The 24,449-nt window shown below is 42.3% G+C and overlaps 1 protein-coding gene across 6 annotated transcripts in view; it reads left to right on the forward strand.

Annotated features, from left to right (window-relative positions):
* The window catches only part of LOC148015870 (Lojap-related protein), a 126,094-nt gene that overhangs the window by 85,937 nt on the left and 15,708 nt on the right, over nucleotides 1-24,449 (forward strand). The window contains exon 5 of one of the 6 annotated variants that reach the window (XM_087664157.1): nucleotides 17,781-18,096. The exons of the other annotated variants lie outside the window; for them this stretch is intronic. Coding sequence (XP_087520283.1) covers nucleotides 17,781-17,834 — 54 coding nt within the window. The 3' untranslated portion in view covers nucleotides 17,835-18,096. Of the gene's footprint in view, nucleotides 1-17,780; nucleotides 18,097-24,449 lie in introns of those variants that run through there. 6 annotated transcript variants of the gene reach the window in all.

The following is a 24,449-nucleotide window of genomic DNA, read 5'->3' on the forward strand; positions in this document are numbered from 1 at the left end:
CTTTAGACCACACAAGGCATTTGTAGGCACCTTCTTTGAACGTGATTGTCTTCTCAAAGAATGTGGGAGAGCATAGGAAACATTTTGACATTGTGTTCAATAAGTTATGTGAGCTTCGGTTGGTAATTAATGACAAGAAAAGTGAGTTTCTATTGTATGAGATCCGCTTTTGGGGGCTCATGGCCACCTTTGAGGAATGTGTATGAGATCCATAGATTTATGGATCTATGTTTCTATCACAGAAAGTATGTGCATAACTTTGTTGAAATTACATCTCTACCATTGCATGTTTTGTAGAAGAAGAGTGTGCTTGCTGTTTAAGTGGACACCAATGGAAATTTCAGCATTCGATAATTCGAAAGAAAAGATGGCTTTGGATCTTATGCATGTGTTGCCCAATATAAGGGAGTCATTTGTTGTTCAATGTGAAGCACGTGGAAAGTTGAAACAACATAGGAGTTGTTTTGATGCAGGATGGCCGAGTAGTGACATATGAGAATCATATTTTCCATGGTGCAAAGAGGAATTTGCAGGTTTATGAGAAATAATTGCTTACATGGAAACACTATCTCTTAGAGACTGATTTTACAGTGCAAATAGACTATCAAACATTGTGCTACATGTGCTTCCACTCTCTACATTAAGAATGAGAGAGGGGGGGGGACTTACTAGTTATCATTCTCTATGTAGATGATATGCAACTCATTGGACCAAGAGAGGATAGAATTGCAGATTTTAAGGTTGATTTGAAACATACTTTTGCAGTATTAGATATGGGTTGCTTACACTACTATTTGGGAATCCAATTCACCCAAAATCAACATGGTATCATCATGTCACTATCATAGTATGTGAACAAGCTCTTGCATAGGTTTAATGAAACTAGCCTTCCTTCTTAGAGAGGGTGGTACTAAGGTGATTCAATAGTAATTATAGCAACCATAAAATTCACATATGCAAATGGATGGAGTACAACTAAGATCCTCTGATCTCCTTCGCTAATCCAAATGCTCCTTACTGTCATAAATGGCTAGCAAGCCTCCAAACGAATTTTGAATCCAATGCTGGCCAAATAAGCTTGTTGCAAACCATAAAGAGGCTTATATAGCTTGCTAATCAAGTGCTCTTTTTCTTTCACCAGAAATCTTGGAGACTGTGAAACATAGACATTCTTATGAAGGTCACCATTCAAGAATACTATGTTTATGTCCAAATGATGCACTTTTTAATCATAGTGTTCATCCATAACAATAGCACACCTCATTGTACTCATGTAGGATATAGGAGAAAATGTCTCCTCATAATTAATGCTTTTTTTCTGGGCATAGTCTTTTGTGACCAAAGATACCTTTATACATATCAATGGTGCCATTGGCTTTGCGCTTGAGTTTAAAAACCCATTTGGTGTAAATAGCTTTTTTGCCAAGAGGCAACTCAAAAGAATCTAGGTACGGTTATGGCAATAGAGACCAACTCTTCTTATGTGGTCTGTAACCAATGTGTATCTTATTGTGCTTCATCAAAAGAAGTAGGCTCATCATCATCCAAGAATGAGCTCATAAACATATGCTTATCAAAAGGAGCCTCTACTTCCATAGTCTATAACAACTATCTAGGGACTGTTTTTGTTGCATTTACAGCAGCCCTTTCTTACTCAATTGCATAATTCACTTTGCAGTGCATACCATGATCAATTAATGGCTGTTTGAGGGCATGTGGAGCAGTAGTAGCTTGCTGTAATACATCTGTTTGGACATTTATAGTAGGCTCGGATCCCAAAGCGTGTGGTAGAAGAACTTTAAAAATGTCATTCAAATCACATGTGACTAGCATTTCAAACTGGTCATGTGAAAAGACTGCATTTTCAGCAAAGATATCATCCCTACTGCCAAAAACTTTAATAGTGCATGGATGATATAATCCATAGCCCTTGCTTTCCGAATTGTAGCCAACTGAGATACATTTTAATGCCTTATCATTGAGCTTTTCACGAAGCTCTTTTAGCACATGAGCATAGGCTATGCATCCAAACACAAGGAAGTAGTCAACCTTCAGTTTATTAATCTCATGCCAAGCCTTAAAAGGGGTTATAGTTTTAAGTGCCTTTGTAGGTGTACGATTGAACACATGATTGGCACATTATAAGGCCCTCAACCCAAAATTTATGTAGCAACCCCTTAGATTTCAATATGTATCTCGTCATCTCTATGAGAGTTTGATTTTTCCTTTCAGCCATACCATTCTATTGAGGGGTCATCCTCAAAGTGGCTTGATGTGTAATAGCATTGTCAAGTAAAAATGTCTCAAATGCACAAGACATATATTTCCTTCCTCTATCCATGCGAAGTGTTTGTACTTTTAGATTTGTTTCATATTTGAAGTGTAGCATAGGAACCCTAGGTAAGCAAGGGTATATAAGGGAAGGTAAGGTGTGAATGAGCTATAGAGCAAGGCAAACCCTAACCCTAGCCCACATTGAGGCTATATAAATAGCCTAGAGATCACTTTCAAATGCGGAGAGAGTGTACTAGTTGTACTTGTGAACAACTCATTAAGCAAGATGTTCTTCTTGTACTTGAGCTTTCTCCTTCTCATGCTGCCATTCTGATATTTCAATATGGTATTAGAGCCATCTTTCATTAAAAAAGCTTCCTTCAACTTCCATCTCCCATTAAGTATATATGAGCATGTCCTTTCGTCATCATATCTCTTCACCTCCATAGCTGCTTGCTATACCCGCCTTTGTTGGAAGACCGCGGGAGAACAAAAGAAAGCATGTCTTACCTAGCTTTTTTCCAGAGAGTTGCTCTCCAACACAAGGCACTTCACATCAAACCCCAACATTTGGTAACGAGGAAGGTGATATTGTGTGTTATCCCAGATTAGTGCAGTTTTGGACAGCGTGGAGGTTGAAGTAATGGCACGACTTGTAGATGACAGATTTATGGCAGCCATCATAGGGCTTTGTTAGCCTCCCAAGTGGGGTACTCAATCCTAGAAGGTTTTCTTAAAATTCCTTCTTTGTGAGCAAAACCCCAAGGAAAATCAGAACCATAGCATGCCACAAGAGCAGCGCAATTGAAGCTAGATGGATAAAGATCATCATGCAAGCTTGCTAGTTTGCTACAAGATGAGGGCAAAAGCCAGCGAATTGTAGTCTTTTCCAAGAGACCATGTCCTATCAGATAAACACAGAGATGTCTTTTGCTTGTAGTAGACTTGATGGAACAGATTGACATCTTTTGGAACGTGCAAAAAATGAATGCCTTATTACCATATTGAGCAAAGGGGACTGAATAACATCTTGAGGCCTAAGAGTTTGCTAGTTTGCCACGAGATGAGGGAAAAAGCCAGCAAATTAGAGTCTTTTCCAAGAGACCATGTCTTGTCAGATAAACACAGATACGTCTTTTGCTTGTAGCAGACTTGATGGAATAGATTGACATCTTTTGGAACTTGCAAAAAATGAATGCTTTATAACCGTATTGAGCAAAGGGGACTGAATAACATCTTGAGGCTTAACAATTTATCTTGTTGGCAGACATAGACAAAAAGCTTGAAGCTTGTTTTTCTTCAAGTTTCTTTTCATTGAAGTCATGAACAATAATTTTAATCATTGACCGAGCAAGGTTCAAGCTCATTGTAAACTCAGAGCTTTTTGCCCCGAAAGAAGCTCTCAGTTAGCATCCAACTGGTAGACTCCAACACAAGCACTTCACGAAGCTTGGATACTAATGTTTTTTTGAACACTATTGATCAAACCACTAATCATTGCTTGATCGTGTGATGTGCCACTTGATTCTTCATCTCCTTCTCTATCTGTGTCATCGTCCAATCTCCTGTATGAGAGGTGTGAAAGAAGAACACATAGTTTGGTCCATTTGGTGGTGCTAGTAAATGGACCTTGCCACTCCTTGACTTGTGAACCACGAAGATTCCCACCTCCAGGGTTAGTGGAAACTCTCCGCGCTCCGAAACTCTCAGGTAAGACCATGAATGACTGTGAAAAAACTCTTGTGGTAGCAGTTATGCCTGTCTCGGGAAAGTGTGATAGGCGGTATGGACAGATGAGTTGGTGACTATGTGGGGGGGGGTCACCTATACTGGGTGGAGATCAGGGGGGCTGATCGGCGGGGGGGATGGTGGTGAGGCGGAGGGGGATTGAGGGATGGTGGGGTAGTCGGAGACACAAGGCGGGTGTGTGGGGGGGGGGGGGGGTCGGAGGCTCTGGAGAGGGGTGCTATGGACTAGGGTCAAGGGGGGACCGTGGGGGGAGGGTGTAGGGGATGTGGACCCTCGGGTGAGGTGGCCTGTGACGCCTCCGTGGGGAGTGGATGTAGAGGCCTATGGTCTTGCCAGGTGGGCTGAGAAAGGAGGGGCTGTGTGGTGCTCTGCCAAGGGGGGACGCTCGCCCTCTTGCTTCCTGCTGTGGTAGTTGTGTCTGAGGGGTTGACTACGGTCCCCTTCTACCGTCTCCCTCTCTATTGTCTCTGGACCCATGTAAAGCCGTCCGCGTCCACCTGTGGGCTTGTCGGCGAAGCTGCCTTGGCTCTTAAGCGCGTACAATTTGGTGCCTAATGCCCAAAGTCATGGCATCGTAAGCACTGCCCTGGTTGCCCAGTCACAATAACCTGTTATTTGAAGGAGCGTCCACCTCAATCTCCAGAAACGGTGGTATATTGTTTGTCTCTTTTACTGCCACCTGTACCTTTGGGACTCCTACAACTATTACTGTGTCTACGAAGGATGCAGGAAGGACAGTGTCGAAGAGTCGTTCAAAGTTCACGAACTGGGGATACTTTACTGCCAGTCCAAGGAAGAGTAGGATGATCGGATGTATGAGGAACCTATTGTGGAGCACGAATGCCTCCACTAGGAAGGCACTAAACTAGGGAACTATATAGATGATCCCCTTCATGGAAGCATAGGGTGAACTGGCCACTAGCTCACGGGTTGTGTCTAACGAGGTGAGTCGTGCCATGAAAATCCCTTTCCCCATGAGAATCGCCTCCACGATCTGCGCAGTGCCAATGTGTAACGTGGGGTGAAGCCAATCCCAAAGCTGGGCCTTGGATGGAGAGTGTCCTATCATTAAAAATCGTTGTTTCTTTTAGCTCTGGCATTGTGGCACAGATTGCTAAGAGTTGTTCCTCAGAGAGAATGACGCGCAAGGTATTTGACTGGAGGGCACTCGCAAAATGCACCGGCGTCTGACTAGAGGTTTCCATTGCGTGTCCCTAGTGAGAACCTACAAATCACAATGCTGTACTACCAGAGGGGAAAGTGTTACTGCAAATGAAGGGAGCAACCCGCCGGGGGGGGGGGGGGGGGATTCTGTTTTCCGACGGTGGCGGAGGCACGAGTTGCCACTGGTGACTGCGTGTGACTGGAGTTGTACGGCTGGGGGGCTTGGAGCCGGAGAGTGAAGGACATTAGGTGTCACGAGGACGTAAAAATTTGATGCTTTGCTTATGTTTAATTGATATTTGATTAAATGATTAATCAAATGTGCAATTAAAAGATGCACATGTGAGGTGCAAGCTACTTTTTCACAGTTGACCCTGTGAAAACGATGGGTGTCAAAGGCAAAAGTTATAACAAGTTACACTTGTTTGATTCTAGGTGAATTTTTTGGTGTCAGTTTGCCCCTAGGACCATTAATTGGCCATTAAGTGTCAGTGGTGACACTAGGGACTAGGCATTAATTAATGGATTAATGCTTGTCCAAGGGTCAATTAATGCATGGGACCACTTTGGGTTGCAAATGGCCTAGCCAATTAATTTTTGGATGGGCAAGGTCAATTTTCTAGGCATGGATTAAGGGGTCTGAATTCTGAAAATTAATTAAACGGCGAGAAATTGCTGAAAATGGATTAAGAGAGTTGCCACTTGGCAAAACTTTCCCATGCAAGTGGGGGAAAGGCTAAATAGGGCTGAACGGAGAGGAAAATCTCGTTTTTTCATTTTGGAGTTGTTGGAAAGAGGTATTGGACTGTTGCTGCCGCTTTTGAGGCCAATTCCCAGCCATTGGAGACCATTTTGGTGATGGAGATTGCATATTCTTGACCTTGGGAAGCTAGCAATTGCTATTGATGCACTTTCTCCTAAAGATCACAATCTCTGATGCTCCTATTGTTGTTGGTGCATCCGTTTGGGGCTAGTACAGCAGGGCAGTTGCTGATTTTGATCAATTCTTCGCGACAAATCTCAGAATTTTCTCTCTCTACAGCATTCTCTCATCTCCTTCAGCCTGTGCTCAGCATTCTCAGCAATTCTGAGCCATTTGGAGGAGATTTCAGCCATTTTTGGTAGGTTGATCTGTAATTTCTATAGTAAACCCTAATTTACAGCAGAAATTAGGATTTAGCAGCCACCTTGTTATCCGTGCAAGAGATTGAAGGCTCAAGGAACTGAAATCAGCAGCTGATAATTGAAGATTATCAAGGGATTTTAGGAGCCAGCCCATCCCAAATTGATTTGGGGCAGCATTTAGCCAACCAAGGGTCAAATTGGAGAAGAAGTCTTGGGTGAATCAAGGGGCAAATGACCCAAAAGGCTTGCTGGTCATTTATGACAGTAAGAGCAATTGGTTAGCAGGAGGAGATTGAAGAATCTCAAGTTGTACTCCTTTCAATTGAATGAAAGCTAAAGAAATACCGCAAGGGGTGCCAATTTTGGGGCCAACAGGGTGTCTACTATCCAAGAATGTTATGGTAAAGTGTGTATTTCATTTTATGTGCATTTATTTATTGCTGCAATTAACTCTTAAATCAGGTTATCACCACCCATTCTAAGAAGGAAGGCTGGTTTCAGCAGGTGTTTGGGGCGTCAAACCGGAGCCGCAGAGAGTGGTGAGTCTGAATCATTAGACGGGGGACAACGCAAGGGAGATTGTAACCGGCATGTTCACTGGGAAGGGCGGTAGTGTACAACCAAAATATATAAATGCTTTCACCCAATTAACAGTCGCTCACTTTACCTGAACTTAAAGACACAGAATCAAGAAGACATATAGGGAGCTAGAATGCTCCTGTTGTGACATAGACACCTTGTTGGCCCCTAAGTTAGGTGCCCCTTGCGGTATTTCTTTATTTTAAAGAAGAGAGAAAGTACAATGGGCTGTCTTTCACCTATTCAGGGTGAAATTTGGTAGCATAACAATACAATTATTGACCCAAAACAAGTTGACCAGGAGGGGAAACTCTGCCCAAGTCTGAAACTTTTGGTTGGAGTGCAGAATTGACCATTTCAGCCTGCTGTAATTACTGGTTCAGACCTGTTTTGAAACCTGTTTTCAGCTCTTATTGTTCCTGTACTGTTCTGCATCATCTGTGCCAAGTGCCCCTTGATTCTAACATCAATTGGGCTCTGAAGTAACCTCTGAATAGTCCAAAATCAGTCTTAGTGCTGTTTCAGACACTTGCTTGGTGAGGTTACCACCCTCACCTGTTCCTGCTGTGGGCAGCAAACAACTGCTCCTGTTCCTGGAGAAAGGAGGCTCTTGCCTCATGCAAAAACAGCATATTCCCACACAACTGTACATGAATTAGCAAAAAGCCCTTGATTCTGAAGCATAACCATACTATCAGGGAGAGAGAGAGAGAGAGTAGGGAGCAGGCTCAACCCTCTGTGCATCATAGACAAGATAGGCAAGCTCTCCAATCTTCTCCATCAGCCACTGTCCATCCTCTCCTTCACAAATGAGCCCCTCTCCCCCAAAAACTGCACGCCAGCCCCTCTTTAAAGAGGAAAGTGCACAAATTTGTGCCAAATGGCAGCACTGGAAGGTGTTTCCCGTTCTAGCCTTCCGGTCTAAAATTCTCCATTCTCGGTGCAAAATTTAACCTTAGCACAAACAGACCAGAGGATTAATCCTCGTGCAAAAACGAAGATAATGACGTGAACAGATTCTGAGGTCCAAAAATAGTAACTCCCTAAATTTTAGAAGTTGCTTTCATTGCATCCCAGTAGTCTTTTGACCATCTTTGCAGACTATGGCTACATCCAAATTTGCAATATAGCTCAACTGAAAGTGAATTTCCACTGATGACCCCACATGGACTAATCTCTTGAAGATTTGTCCATCTTCACTTTGAACTAGTCTCTTCCAGGCTAGTTCTTTAGCACACTTGTCCATATACACTTTCACAAGCCTCTTCCAGGCTTGTCAATCTACAATGCCATCAGTCTCTTCCAGACTTGTACTGGACCTTAACTGTCCAGTCTTGACTCACTGGACATTCCTGTCCGTTTCACATACTGGCCATGCAACTCAGGCGTTTAGATTTCAAGAGGGATCCTTCCAAAAAGAAAAACCAAATAAAGTAGTAATAAAGAAATCAGCAAAAAGATAATAGTTGTCACAGTCTTGTGACATACCTCCCTCTCGAAATCGCAAATTTCCTCGTTTTCATGAATGTCATGCATGCTTCCAGCTAACCCAATGAACTTATACTTGGCAGCACATGTACAACAGATACATGCTATCAGTCAACGTTGTGTACTGAACACACTGTTAACACATGTATGTTCTAACTTTGAAACATAGCAGACTATCGTCATGTGACTCCACATCACTGTTTCCAGATATAGTGGCCGGTACACCACAATGATATCCCCATAGTGGCAGATTCTCATTTGATGACTCCACATCACCCTGACTAGAGATCTAGTGGCTGATACATCAAAATGATATCCCTACTGAGTCAATTCACAGGATACATGCCCGATCGAGTAACCATTGTTACAACATGTATTCAATTCAATAGAAGTAAAAACTGTATTCTTGCAAGCAATACTTACTTCTTTAGCACTGAGAAAACCATATGGACACAAGTGTTAACCTGTACAAAATCTGTTTCTATACCTCATTTCTTTCTTGAGCAATTGTCACTTTGACAATCTATTTCAGCTTAGAGATACAAGGGGTCAAGGTAGGTTGCAAGCGAAATGTTTCAAGGTAAAGTTCCAACATGTTAGGTGAATCTGCAAGTTCACCTTCGTCCATCCACTTAGCATCTATAGCTGGATAGTTCTTGAACTTAACCAAATAGCTTCTAGCAACCTTGCCTTTCACTTTCCTTTCCTTGTGTGCCAGTACCTGTTCTGGAACAAGAATTTCATCAAGTTCCTCAACTTTGGGCTGTTCCTCAGCTGGCATATCTTCTGGCACATCACCCACATAGGGTCTAAGAAGACTTACATGGAAAGCATTATGAATCTTCCAATTGTCAGGCAATTTCAGCCTATAGCTGACATCACTAATCTTCTCTGTTACTTGAAAAGACCCATAGTATCGCATACTAAGCTTAGTGAAAAGACTTTCCTTGCCTTTTCGCTTCTTTAAGCGTGCCTTTTCAAACCGCAATAGTACCCAATCACCAAGTGAAAATATCAATTCACGACGGTGATGATCAACAGCTTTCTTTTGCTTTGCCTGAGTCCTTTCAAGGGCATGCTTAACTTTCTAATACATTTTCCCCATACTCTGCACATACTGATTTGCCTGAAAGATCTTATCCTTTGTATGCGAAATGGGAGGAACCTTTTTACCACCTTCAACAATTTCAAAAGGGGCTTTGCCTGTTGACGAATGCATAGTATTATTGTATGCATACTCGACCAAAGGCAATTACTGCTCCCACTTTGACTTGTGCTCTGACACATAGCACTTAAGCAGATCCAAGACAGTAGAATTTGCCTCTTGTGACTGTCCATCAGTCTGTGGATGAAATGACGATGAGAACTTAAGCGTTGTACCCATAATCTCAAAAATGCCTCTCCAAAATAGACTTGTCATCCGTGGGTCACAGTCACTGACAATAGACTGTGGCATACCATGATACTTGAAGACATTGCATATAAACAAACGTGCCATCTGATCTGGTTTTATCTTCTTCCTGACAGGAATGAAATGAGCCTGTTTGCTAAACCTGCAAATAATAGTCCATATCCCATCATTTCCTGTTTGTGTCCTTGGAAGATCAAAGATAAAATCCATAGCTACACTTTCCCATGGTTTATCCGGAATAGGCAATGGCTGTAAAAGCCTTGGTGCTTTTTGCCTGTCAAACTTGACCTTCTGGCAAATCAAACATTGCCGCACAAAAGCATCCACGTCTCTTCTCAAAGTAGGCCAATAAAAGAATATCTCTACTGCTTTGATTGTTGCATCAATACCACGATGCCCTGCATACGGTGGAGAATGACTCTCTGTCATAACTTTCCGTCTCAATGGCATAGTCACACATAGTCTACCATGCATCAACATGAAACTATCTTTGAGAAGATAATGCTCATGATGTTGTCCATTGACAAGCTGATCAAACATCCTTGCAAAATCTTCATCATGAGCATACTGTTCCTTCATATCATCAAGCTCATGATGATAAGGAATTGATACAGCTGAAATTTGTGGCTTCCTTGACAAAGCATCAGCCACAACATTCTTTTTGCCTTCCACATGCACAATCTGAAAATGGAACATTGACAAAAAGTTTGCCCAACGCATATGCTTTTTTGACAGCTTAGTTTGAGTTAAGAAATAACGCAATGTCTGATGATCTGTCTGGACAACAAAATCTGCCTCAAGTAGGTAGTGTTTCCAACTAGAAAGCGCATGAATCACAACCAGCAATTCTTTCTCATAGACCTGCATAGTCTTCTCTGGCCCTCGCAAGATTCTGCTTTCATAAGCCACTACCCGGCCATCTTGCCTTAACACTGTACCAATGCTATTGCCACAAGCATCACACTGGACAACAAATGACTTCCTAAGATCTGGCTGAATGATCACTAGACTAGAAGTCATCTTTTCTTTAAGAAGATTAAAAGCTGAAATCTCTTTCTGTGTCCACTGGAAAGAGATTCCTTTCTTCTGTAAAGCATGTAAAGGTGAAGCAATCTCTGCAAAATTGCAAATGAACCTCCTGTAGTAAGAACACAAACCCAAGAAGCTTCTAATATCATGGACAGTCTTCAAATCTAGCCATGTTCTAATTGCTTCAACCTTAGCAGGATCCATTCGGACACCATCCTTTGACACCATGTACCCCAGGAACTGGATTTCTTCCAAGAAGAACTCACTCTTCTTGCCATTGATAAGCAACCTATTACTGCAAAGCTCATCAAAGACTGCTTTCAAGTGTTCTCTATGCTCCTGTTTATTCTTTGAAAAGACAATCATGTCATCAAAGAATGTACCAACAAACTGCCTGTATGGACGAAAAATCGTGTCCATCATTCGATTAAATGTAGCAGGAGCATTAGTAGGTCCAAATGGCATTACCAAGAACTCATAGAGACCAAACGTGATCCTAAATGTAGTCTTATGCACATCCTCTCGCTTAATCCTGATCTGATGGTATCCACTCTTCAAATCTATCTTGCTGAAAATTGACGCTCCTTCCAAACGGTCAAGGATGTCGTCAATTCTTGGAATGGGGAACCTGTTCTTGATGGTACTCTTGTTCAACGCTCGATAATGTATGCACATGCACCAAGAGCCATCCTTCTTCTCCACTAAGAGCACTGGTGAGCAAAAGGGAGATGAACCTGGCTGAATCAACCCTTTTTCCAACAGCTCATTCACCTGGCTCGATCTCTCTTTCTGTTGGGCTGCACTAACCCTATACGAAGGTCTATTTGGTAGGCTACTACTTGGCACCAAATCTATCGCATGATCCTCAGACCTCTCTGGTGGCAACTGTGATGGTAATGAGTCAAAAAAACAATCACTGAAATGAGACAAGAAAGCAGACCTGTCTCTATTTAACATAGAAAAATTTGACTCATCAAAAATCTTTGACATCATGTGCAAAAATCAAGTACGCAGAAAGATGATTCTTTATTACAGATGTAATGGCAAAAGCCGATACAACAGGTACAGACTCTCCTTTAAGCTTCACATCAAGCACATGAGTTTTTCTCCTATGTTTCAAAGTCAGTGTCTTGTTAAAGGCATCCAACACACCATGCTTTCTGTACATCCATGGCATTCCCAACAAGACATCACAGCCTTCAAGTGGCATGATATAAAATTCTTCTGCATCAACATAAGACTGTATATGAAGACGCAGCTTTCCAAGAATGGGTGTCATAGACTCTGAGTGGCCAGGACATGCCAACCCTGCCTCTACTATGTAGCCCATCTCATATGCTTTGATGCCCAAAGTAGAAGCCAACTCTGGTGAGATAAAGTTTGCCTTAGCTCCAGGATCAAAGAAAATAAGTACATGTTGATCCCTAACTTTACCCCAAGCTCTGCAAAGCTCATTAGCGTCCGAGTGTGGCTTGTCTCCCAGCATATCTGGCACTAAACCTGCTGAAGGTTTGGGCTTCTTTCCTTTCCTGTCCTCTTTATCATCATCAGCTGGTCTCTTATTCTTGTCCGGACAATTAGACGCAATATGACTAGTCTGCTCACAGATAAAGCACTTCCTCTCAGCCATTAAAGCCTTTCTCTCTTCAAGAGACTTGCGCACAAAAGGTTTCTTTTGGTCCTTTGATTGCTGTCCAAAGAACTTGGCTGGCTTCTTCTTGAACTGCCAAGATTTACCTATGCTTTGAGAAATCTGAGAAACCTGTTTACCAAATGGCTTCTTTGCTGAAAATTTCTCAGATTTATCCTGTTTAATGCTGCCCCCAAAACCACTTGACTGTCCCAACAATAATGCATTTCCTGTGCTGGCATTCTCAATTAACTGAGTCAAAGTGGTGACCTTTGTCTTTGTACAATAATTCCGGAGTTCCTTGGGCAGCCCGCAGCAATATTTCTGCCTGTAACATAGGAACACTAATAGGTGGCATAGGAGTTGCCGGACCACTGATTACAGGGCTTGTAGACACAATACTTGCTTGCTGATTTTGATAACCAGCCATACCAAAAGTGCCCTGTGGCATGCCAAAACTACCCTAAACTCCCTGAAATCCAGGCTGCATGCCTATATTGCCATACATGGGGTTTGGCATAAAACCCTGTGTACCCCCAAACACTGTTCCTGGTACATAAATCTGGTTTCCAGGCGCATAACCAGCCATACTCTGAAATACAGATCCACCTCCAAAGTACCCAGGATGTACAGAGGTCGGTGGGAAAACGTGTGGTAAAGCCTGAAAACTGTTTCCCTGTCCATTTAAACCAACATTTGGCTGCTGTAAAGTGGTGAGCTGAACTGGCAATGCCTGTGTAACTAGTGTTTCCGCCACCTGTTCCTGGACAGTCGGAACCAAACTTGGAGTCTCCATTGACTCCGCAAGTTGCCTTGGTGTTTCCACTGAATCTGCAGCATGCTTACCCTTATCCTGGACCTCTACTAGATCCCAAAATCTTTGCAGATTGCCCCACTTGCTGTAAATGAAGGGAGGGCTGCAAAAATGCCAAAAACCTTGGATTCTGCATCGCTTGAGTAAACATACTCACAGCAGCAACTAACTGAGTCTTGAAAATGTCTTCAGCCATAGAAGAAGCCGTATGAACTTGTGGCTCAACCATAACAGGAGGAGTAACAAACTGTGAAGGTCTAGAAGACTCTCCCACCTCATGAACAACAGGGATCTCCTGGGATGAAGACACTTCCTCTCTGGTGTCTTCCTTTCTACAGCTATAATTCACAATTCTATGTCTTACACCCAAACAAACCCTGGCTCACTCTTTAGGAAAAAAGTGATTCAATCCCGGCAATGGAACCATGTAACCGGCCCCTTCACTGGGAAGGGCGGTAGTGTACAACCAAAATATATAAATGCTTTCACCCAATTAACAGTCGCCCACTTTACCTGAACTTAAAGACACAAAATCAAGAAGACATACAGGGAGCTAGAATGCTCCTGTTGTGACATAGACACCTTGTTGGCCCCTAAGTCAGGCGACCCTTGCGGTATTTCTTTATTTTTTAAAAGGGAGAAAGTACAATGGGCTGTCTTTCACCTATTCAGGGTGAAATTTGGTAGCATAACAATACAATTATTGACCCAAAACAAGTTGACCAGGAGGGGAAACTCTGCCCAAGTCTGAAACTTCTGGTTGGAGTGCAGAATTGACCATTTCAGCCTGCTGTAATTACTGGTTCAGACCTGTTTTGAAACCTGTTTTCAGCTCTTATTGTTCCCTGTACTGTTCTGCATCATCTGTGCCAAGTGCCCCTTGATTCTGACATCAATTGGGCTCTAAAATAACCTCTGAATAGTCCAAAATCAGAACTGACTTAGTGCTGTTTCAGACACTTGCTTGGTGAGGTTACCACCCTCACCTGTTCCTGCTGTGGGCAACAAACAACTGCTCCTGTTCTTGGAGAAAGGAGGCTCTTGCCTCATGCAAAAACAGCATATTCCCACACAACTGTACATGAATCAGCAAAAAGCCCTTGATTCTGAAGCATAACCATACTGTCAGGGAGAGAGAGAGAGAGAGAGAGAGTAGGGAGCAGGCTCAGCCCTCTATGCATCATAGACAAGATAGGCAAGCTCTCCAATCTTCTCCATCAGCCACTGTCCATCCTCTCCTTCACATATGAGCCCCTCTCCCCCAAAAACTGCACGCCAGCCCCTCTTTAAAGAGGAAAGTGCACAAATTTGTGCCAAATGGCAGCACTGGAAGGTGTTTCCCGTTCTAGCCTTCTGGTCTAAAATTCTCCATCCTCAGTGCAAAATTTGACCTCAGCACAGACGAGAGGATTAATCCTCGTGCAAAAACGAAGATAATGACGCAAACAGATTCTGAGGTCCAAAAATAGTAACTCCCTAAATTTTAGGAGTTGCTTCCATTGCATCCCACTAGTCTTCTGACCATCTTTGCACACTATGGCTACATCCAAATTTGCAATATAGCTCAACTGAAAGTGAATTTCCACTGATGACCCCACATGGACTAATCTCTTGAAGATTTGTCCATCTTCACTTTGAACTAGTCTCTTCCAGGCTAGTTCTTCAGCACATTTGTCCATATACACTTTCACAAGTCTCTTCCAGGCTTGTCAATCTACAGTGCCATCAGTCTCTTCCAGACTTGTACTGGACCTTAACTGTCCAGTCTTGACTTACTCGACATTCCTGTCCGTTTTACATACTGGCCATGCAACTCAGGCGTTTAGATTTTAAGAGGGATCCTTCCAAAAAGAAAAACCAAATAAAGTAGTAATAAAGAAATCAGCAAAAAGATAATAGTTGTCACAGTCTTGTGACAGAGATACTAGGGCGAGGGGGGAGCAGCACGAATGGGATGCAGGCGGGAGGAGCCACAAGGTGGGGGGTGGACACAGAGGGGCAGCGCAATGGCGAGGAGGGAGAGGCGCAGCACACCGCGGGGAGAGATAGACGAGAGGACTAGGGGATTAGAGTGGAGAGGCGCGATGGCAAGTCGACGAGAGGCAACGGTTTGATAATGGCGGTGAGGGAGCAGCGATGCGCTAGTAGAAGTTGATCCTCTTCATCCATCATTAGCGCCATGACTTGTGAGAAGCACGAGGCCTTAAATTTACACGCAGTCCATGTGGAGAGGGACACGAAGAAGTCCAACTCCCACCATTGGACATGCAAGTATTGCGGGAAGCGCTATATAAGTGATGCAACTAGGCTTCTCCAACATCTTTCCAAGACGGGGAGGGAAGTTGCTCCATGCAAGGAGATCCCTCAAAACATTGCGGAGGAGATTCTCACCAAGATAAGCAGGGGATCCACAAGAGAAGAAGGAAGTGGCTTATCGGCACCAACTCCTATGCCTACTAACGAGGAAGCATCGAATGTGGGCATATCTTCAACTGATACGGGATAGGCCTCTACCACTGTTGGTGGGAAACTCCACATCCGCATCCGGCTCTGGTAAAAGACAAAGAGTGAAGGCTCATGCGGTGTCAGAGAGGCAATCCTAACTCTCTCAAGCTCCCAGTCATGTACGTGGATCAATTGCCTTTCTTAGAGAAAGGCAGCAACTTGCGGACCTTGAAATTGTACGCACTATGATTGAGTGCAATCTTACATTCAATGTCCTAAAGCAAGAGCAATGGAAAAAGATAATAAAAGCCATTGCTAATGTGGGTCCATGTGAAGGATGGGCCAATGTCGCATACAACAACATGAGGCTGAAAAAGATTGATGAAGAGAAGGAGAGGATTGATTAAGCCCTTGATCCTATTCAGGCTGCATGGATAAAATATGGTTGCTCCATTCTCTCCGACAGATGAAGTGATCGTAAGAAATGGGGCATCATCAACATACTCGTCTCATGTCCACTTAGCACTTACTTTTTGCGGGCCATAGATATTGGCAAGAGAGGGAGGAAAAGAACGGTTGTATTTATTTACCACCACATTCGGCAAGCTATCATCAAGGTATACATTGCCTTTTAAATTTGTTTCACTTTCTTTCATTATGATAATTGATTTATACATAACTATCTATCTCCCTATTCTAATTTCTCTCTTATATCTTTTTGGATTATCTCTTTCCCTCCAGGTCCCAACCCCCATCTCTCTTCATTCTTGAATCTTGCAACTTGAAACTTGAAAGACTCAACTCTCTCTTTCTCTCTCTAATCTCCAAGTATTGTTAGTATACTTGTAATTTATAAACTGTAGTTGTAGGTGGGCCCCTCCAATGTGGTTTTAATTGTTATTGACAATGCATCGAATTGTGAGTGCATGGGCCATTTGCTTGGGGCTGAGTTTCTCACAATTGTATGGACTCTATGTGCAAGTCATTGTTTGGACTTGCTTATGAAGGACATTGGGAAGCTCAAGTGGGTGAAGAGGGTGGTCCGCAAAGCTATATCAGTTGTCAGCTTCTTCACAGTAAAGGTAAAGGTGCTTGCAATGTATTGTGAGCATAGCACATTGGAGTTGAAGAACGCTTCTTTAACTTACTTTGCTTACATGTGGTTATTGCTGAAGCGCCTTTATGAGGTGCAGTTTGCCTTGCACCAGACAGTGGTGTCCACTCTATGGAATGAGTGGGATGAGCATGACACAGAGGAGGCCAAAGCCTTGTAGCGCTTGTGTCTTAATGGGCAATTTTAACAAAAATTTCATGTTGTTGTCATTGTGTCGTGACTCCCTTTTATAAGGTGTTACGTATGAGTGATTGTGAGTCGACCATGGGCCTTCTCATTCACCTCTTTAGAGTGGCATTAGTGGAGACACATGCTTGTACAGTGATCACAGAGACACAATGTGCACATGTTTTAGAGATAGCAGAGAGGAGATATGCATGGATGCATAAGCCCATCCATGGTTTTGTCGCATTGGTACATCCGGCCTACAAGTTGCTGGCGGTCATGGATGATAAAGAGTTCATTCGGACCAACTTGCTTATTTGACTCATGTGGTCCATGTGGATGACCACAATACAGTGTTGGAGGAGCTAGGATGCTATGTAGACCATAGAGGGCATGTGGCTTTCGCTTCTTCCACTTGTTGGAGGAGAGAGTCACTTGTGAAGCCTTTATTTTGGTGGCAAAACTTTGGATACGCATTGAAGACCCTTCAGCCCTTAGCTACGAGGGTCCTTGCCTATGATTACTCTTCAGGTACATATGAGAGAAACTGGAGTGCCTATTCTCTCATTTACACAAAGATTCACAATTGGCTTAGCACACGACAATTAGAGCGGCTAGTCTATTGCCGCACTAACTAATGCATAATGAGGGTTGTGATGAGCATGGGTAGTCTGAAGCTGGTAAAGTTTAAACACTTAATCATAAAATTTAAAATTTGTTATTTTAAATTTTGAATAAGTTTATACTTTACAATTTAGTCTCTAGCATTTACAATCTTACGTGCATTGTGTAGGTGAATTTTGATGCATTCAAGTTGATGGGTAACACTCTTCCGAGTGTACATTAGGAGATGGACAAGGAGGAGGAGGCGATTTTTGCAAAGCTCTATAGAGAGCTTATAGCAGCAGATACTTGTGACACTCGCAATCAGCGTGCTCATAGGTGAGGAGTTCGAGTAGGCGGTAGCAAGGGCATGATCATTCGACGCCCTCCAACAAACATATATAAGGCGAGGCTCTAATAGCTCACATCTTGTGCCTCATGATGACATTCCCCCCTTGCCTACATAGCCACCACCTAGGGAGCCATCATTTGATGATGATGGTAACCTCATCAATGAGGATGAGTACGAGTGTGTCTCATCATCCGATGTCAGGGAGTCATCTTCAAACTCTCTTGATGAGCACTCAAATGGTTTTGATGATGATGATGATGATATTGATGCCTCATCATAGATTCATAGGTCTCTCTCTTTTTTGTATCTATTATCATTGTATTCACATGCATGATGCCACTATGATACACTAGACTGTAGTTGTATCGCATGTTTTGCACAGCCCATGCGACCACGATGGTTACCCTCATGTATTCATCTTATTTTGTAATGAAATGGTTATTTACATTTTAAACATGTATTCTATCATTTAATGATTTCTGGTTTTTTTTAATCATGTTTTTTTTTTCGTATTAATATCGTATCATACCTTATAAAATCATAAGGTACCATTTAGTACCGTATTTTATCGTACCGTACTGTATCATACATTTTCTACCTAACAACTATGGTTGGAGATGCAAGCCTTCGCGGTCTCTACAAATCATTGGGACATATATCTTTTGCAACAAGGAGATTTCGCACCATAAAGCTCCATAAGGAGTAATTTGTGCTATCCAATTTATCCTTCTAAGTGAGGACACCCAAAATGTTGCTGTGATCGTTGTGACCTTGGTTTGTCATGTTGCAATTAAAGAAAAAATTCAGCAGCCAAACACTTCCAAGCTAAAGTGTCAAATGTACTCTCACGAGCACCAAAATCCCAACATGGGATATATATGCAAGTACAAAACTGTCCAAAACTGTCAAATGCTTGAAATGCGTGCCAAGTCTACGTAAAATAGTCCCAAATCTGTAATACACAACAATTCATTGTTGTAGCACTGCTTATTCTTGGAATGTGTGTCAGATGACAAATTTCAGCAAATTAATACTGAAAATCTACAATTTGATCCAAATAGAAATTGAATACTGTTGTTGCACTTGTTTGTTATCTTGGGATGCATGCCAACAAAAATCCCCAAATTTTCCTGTGACGCTTAAGAAAGTGTCTACACGGCACAAATTACATTGGGCATTGTCGAGAATTGGTAAATTCTAAAATTTAGTTCAACAAGCTGTACTCAGCCAAGAAGAAATTAGAAAGCAAGTAGAAGACCTACTTGATCATGAGCTAATCAGGCCAATTAGCTCACCATTTTGTTCATCAGTTCATCTAGTTCAAAAGAAGGATGAGACATTCACGATGCACATTGATTATCGAGCCCTAACAAAATCATTGTGAAGAATCTATATCCTATTTCCATAATTGATGATATTTTGGATTGTTTAGTAATTATTACCGGATCGGGATAATACCAATGATACTATTGAACATTGTAGAACATCTAGGAAAATTAGAGATCAGCATGCATTGATCTTCTTTAATAATGAAGCACAAGCCAACTTTATCTCCACAAACTTTGCAACTCATCTAGGCATCAAAGAAGATGAGATAGGACCCATGGGAAAAGTTAGTATGGCATGTAAGGGCCATGTAAAGCTAGTCACACCTATGATTGGAAAGCTTCACTTGCATATAAAGAGTTATGTGGATAGTAAAGAGTTTTTCATTGTACCACTAGAGGCTTGTGATTCTTAGCTTAGTATGCCTTTTTGCCATCATGTACATGTAGTGATTGACTTTTGCACCAAAATTATTATTATTCAGCGTAAGGGAAAGCCCCATACCTAGTATGTAAAAGTAAAAGGGAATCAGTCCTTGTTGTATCAACTTCAGCTATTTCTAGAGTAATGAAAAAATCATCTTTTAACGTGCTTGGTGTTTGTCAAGGATAAAGAAGATAATGTAAATGCTAAGAATGTATCAAAGTTGGATAAGGGTCACATGTTATTTTTGAGAATGCATATTGTTTAGTTTTCTTGATCATATCCAAGATAGCTACTAGTAGAAAGGCCAAACGATCATACCATTGATTTGATCCTTGGCAGTAGCTGTCCAAATAGGCGACCTTACAAGAGGGTGAAAACAGCCCAGCAAGAGCAAATGATGAGTCAAGTGAATGAGTTGTTAGAAAAAGGGTTGCTTCAGCCTAGATGAAATTTCCCCCTAGAATCCAACCTGCACACGAGACTCGATGCAAGCCAAACTCACAACAAAAGGGATTGGACACCATGCTCACATCCTAGCCATAGAGCCAAACGAGCTTATTCTTGAGCCTAGAAGCTAGTAGTACGCTGGGTCATAAGTACATCCCAAGGGTTGGCGTTCCATACCACCATCCCACACCATTTGAGTGTACGGATGCATCGGTCAACAGGCAAAGAGTCGAAGAGTCAAAGAGTGGTAATCATACAACGAATGTGCACAATAGGGATTTTGAGTCTTATAAATAGACTCAAATGCCCTAACCCTAAAGTGCTCTTTGTTGGGAATAAAGGGCCATCGTGCCTTTTATATGTACATGGATATGAGCACACCCTTAGCACATTTGTACTTTCATATATATCTATATAAAAACCTAAAGAGGTACACTAGTCTTTGTACCCAAGAACATCATGTCTCACTCACTACTCTACACACACACACACAATCTCTCTCTCTGCTATGAGAAAGCATTGTGTCTGGATCCTCATGCTCTCTGTACTAACAAACTGGTATTAGAGCTGCAGTTAAGGTGTTCACGCTTCTCAGAGTCCATGCTGGTCAGCTCGTCATTGTTCCTTCAATGGACAAACATGCGACATCTCGTGCAGTCACACACAAGTCAAAACGTTGTTTTCAGAAGAGTCGCAGGCGAGTAGCAATCGGTAGGTCTTGGGCTGTAGACATCACGCGAGCAGGTGATAGTAGTAGCTATGCGTGACGGGGCAGTAGTCGTGACAGGCAGGACGTGACAACGAGCAACCAGGACCGAGCAAGCGGAGGCGGACCAGGTCTCTAGCTGCACAAACGACGCCAAACGGGCGCCGCGTGAGGCTTCAGTGCATGAGACATATCCAGCGCATGGCAGCCACCAATTGCACAGTCGCATCCTTGGTTTGCGGGTCAATGGATCCCCCCCCCCCCCCCCTCCCTCCAACTTTTTTTTCAAAAAACAGTTTTTCTTAAAATCCCTTTTGTCCCCTTTCCTTTGCAGGCATTCATGTGTGTAAGCACAGTTCAGGATTTTGACCAGATTTGTGCTAGAAATTTGGGGATTTGTTCAAATTTGATGCGAGCAAGACACAATAGTGATATTCGTCTCAGAAATTGCAGGAATTTGACATTTTGCCTCCAACATTTGGGGGTTTTCATGTACATGCAAGAATTGGGCTGAAATTTTCCCAATTTCTCGACATTGATGCACATAAGATCTCGTGCAAATTGGGGCTTTTGCTGTTTGGGTGTAATTTGTGCACCATTTGGTCATTTTAAGTACATGCAGATTTAATTCCATGCAATTTGGACATCTAGCACTTGGAAAAATTTGGGGGTTTTGGTGAAATTGCTCTATTTTGGCAAAATTGGCCTGTTCTATGCATGTCAGAGACAGTGCAGATGTATGATTGATGCTTTGAGCACAAAAATTTTGGGGCTTTTGATCGTGCTTGTCAAATTTTGTGCCCGTGGGTGAATGTACAACAGAAATTGTAGCTAAAATTTGGGACTTCTCATGTAATGTGATGTATTTGTCCTTGGAAAAGCTGTAATCAGTTGTGGAGTGTTGTAGCACAAGGTTTAGTGCTTCTGAAAATTTATTTGCAGGTCTGAAATTTCTGCTTTTATGTGGTCATTTATTGCTGGTTGGTACTTGGTTGTACCTTGGTCACTTGTGTGATAGTTTGGGCTTGCATTTGCTGAATTTTTTGGCCACATTTGGGCTGAAAATCATGACTAGCAGCAGTGACAGCAATCATCTCATGCACATTAAGAAGCTTGAAGGAGCACATAACTTTACAGTCTGGCAAAAACAGTGCTATAATATCTTGTTGCAGAAGAAGCAAGCAAAGCCGATTAAGACCAAAGGGGCAAAGCCCACAGATATGGAAAAGGAAGATTAGGATGAGTTAAATGAGCTTGCACGCTCAACCATCGAGCTATCGATTTTTTATGCCTTGCTTTTTAACATTGAAGGTTTGGATTCTGCCTATGCTATTTGGACTCGATTGGAAGAACTGTATGCATAGAAGAGTGGCACAAGCAAAGTTTATTGGCTGAAAAAGCTTATGGATTCGCGTATGAAAGAGGATACAGCAATGTCTATTTACTTGAGTGAGTTTAACTCCATTTTCAGCCAGCTGGTTGCCTTGAAGTTCATAATTGATGAAGAATTTAAGGCTACGTTCTTGCTTTGCACTCTACCATAGAGTTGGGATACATTCAGGACTTCTATGGGCAATTCTGGTGCGATTCTTTTGTATGTTAATGTAGAGAGTGCTCTACTCATGGAAGAAATAAATTGGCAGAACAATGCATCCAGTAAGTCTTCTAGTGCTTTGCATACTAGGGACAAATCACAGTAGAATGCAAAACTGATAGCAAGGAACGCAGTAAATCACGTGGTAAGGATATTGAAGGCCATCATTGTGGCAAGAAGAATCACTTTAAACGTGACTACTACAAATGGAACAAAGAGAAAGGAAAGGGCAAGAAGACAAATGATAGCAAGGAAGAGAAGAAAGAGAGTCAGCCTAAAAAGAGTAGTGTCAAAATTGAAGAGGTGAATGTAGTCACTCATGACAGTGAGAGTGGGAATGACATACTATTGGTCTTCACAATTTAGTGCACATGCTTTACTTACAAATACCAATGATGACATGCATACTTGGATTCTAGATTCAGGTGCTTCCTTTCAGGTCGCCCCTCATCGTGAGTAGTTTTCTGACTATACAGGGGATCGACATGGTGTTGTCCATCTTGGGGATAACTATGTATATGACATTGCAAGTATTGGCAATGTGTAGTTGCAATTTCAGCATGGTTTTGTCTTCACACTTCAACATATACGGCATGTACCTCAGCTCAAAAAGAGCTTGATTAGCACAGGGCAGCTAGATGACGATGGATTTCATACCACCTTTGGTGATGGGAAATGGAAGTTCTGTAAGGGATCTAGAGTGATTGTTGGAGATTGTAAAAGTGATACCTTGTATTTTCTCCATGTATCTAGTACGCATGACCATGTTGTTGCCGTGACCAAGCAGCCAAGTGTTTCTTTGTGGCATGGCTAGTTGGGACACATGAGTCAAACTGGAATGAAAGTGCTTTTCCGTTTGGGTTAGTTGCCTTGTCTTCGTTATGCTTATTTTGAGCATTGTGATCATTGTGTTTATGGTAAACATGCACAGACGTCTCATAAGAAGTCTCTTTCGCTGAAATCCTCTCCTCTAGAGTTAGTACATTTTGATGTATGTCAAATGCCAGGGTTATCTTTAGGGGGGAAGAAATACTTTGTCACCTTTGTGGATGATGCTACACGGAAGGTATGGGTTTACCCTATTCGTAGCAAGGACGAAGTGCTTAACAAGTTTAAAAAATTCTTGGCATTGGTTGAGAATCAAACTGATAAGACACTTAAGTGTCTCCGCTTTGACAATGGTGGGGAATATGTGTCCAAGGTCTTTCAGCCATTTTGTGACAGCAAAGGGATAAAGAGGGAGCTCACTACCCCTCATAGTCTGTCCCAAAATAGTGTTGCAGAGCGTATGAATCGGACCATTCAAGACAGGCTCCGTACAATGCTGTTACGTGCTACTTTACCTCATGGTTTTTTGGGCAAAGGTTGTTATGATAGTCGTACACTTCATTAATCAGTCACCAAACAAGTATTTGGGGGGGTGGGGGAGGAGGGGGGAGTTCCTCAAGAAGCGTGGTTAGGCAAGCCACCTTCGTATACACACTTCAAAGTATTTGGTTGCGAAGCATTTGTGCACATACGTAAGGAAAAACGCAGCAAACTTGAGCCAAAGTTCTCTAAATGTATTTTCCTAGGATATGCTGATGAAGGTGAAATGGGGTATAGATTATGGGATCCTGAGAAAAGAAAAGTAGTACGCAGCAATGATGTTATCTTCCGGGAAGATCGCATGCACAAATAGCGCGAATGAACAAAGAAAGTCCGTAGGGTTATATTCCAAAAAGAAATACCTTTTGGACAGCAAAATGTACCCATTGTACAGCAGCAAATACCTGTTGTAAATGAACCTGCAAATGCAGAAAATAATGTTGGAAATGATCAGCCACTGGATGTGCAGAAACAGCCAGGACAGCAAGCTGTTAATGCTGATTTGCAGGCTGAAATGCTAGGAAAGCAAGCTGAAAATGGAATTTACAGGCTCAACAGCCAGCAAACAATGATCAATTGGGTTAGGAGATCGTCTAGGGCTACTAGACAACTTGATAGATTCATTCTTGATGCAAACAAT

Source organism: Lygodium microphyllum, chromosome 23 (genome assembly GCF_053477565.2).
Source record: "Lygodium microphyllum isolate KBCC chromosome 23, Lygodium_microphyllum_v1.1.10, whole genome shotgun sequence".
Classification (NCBI taxonomy): domain Eukaryota; kingdom Viridiplantae; phylum Streptophyta; class Polypodiopsida; order Schizaeales; family Lygodiaceae; genus Lygodium; species Lygodium microphyllum.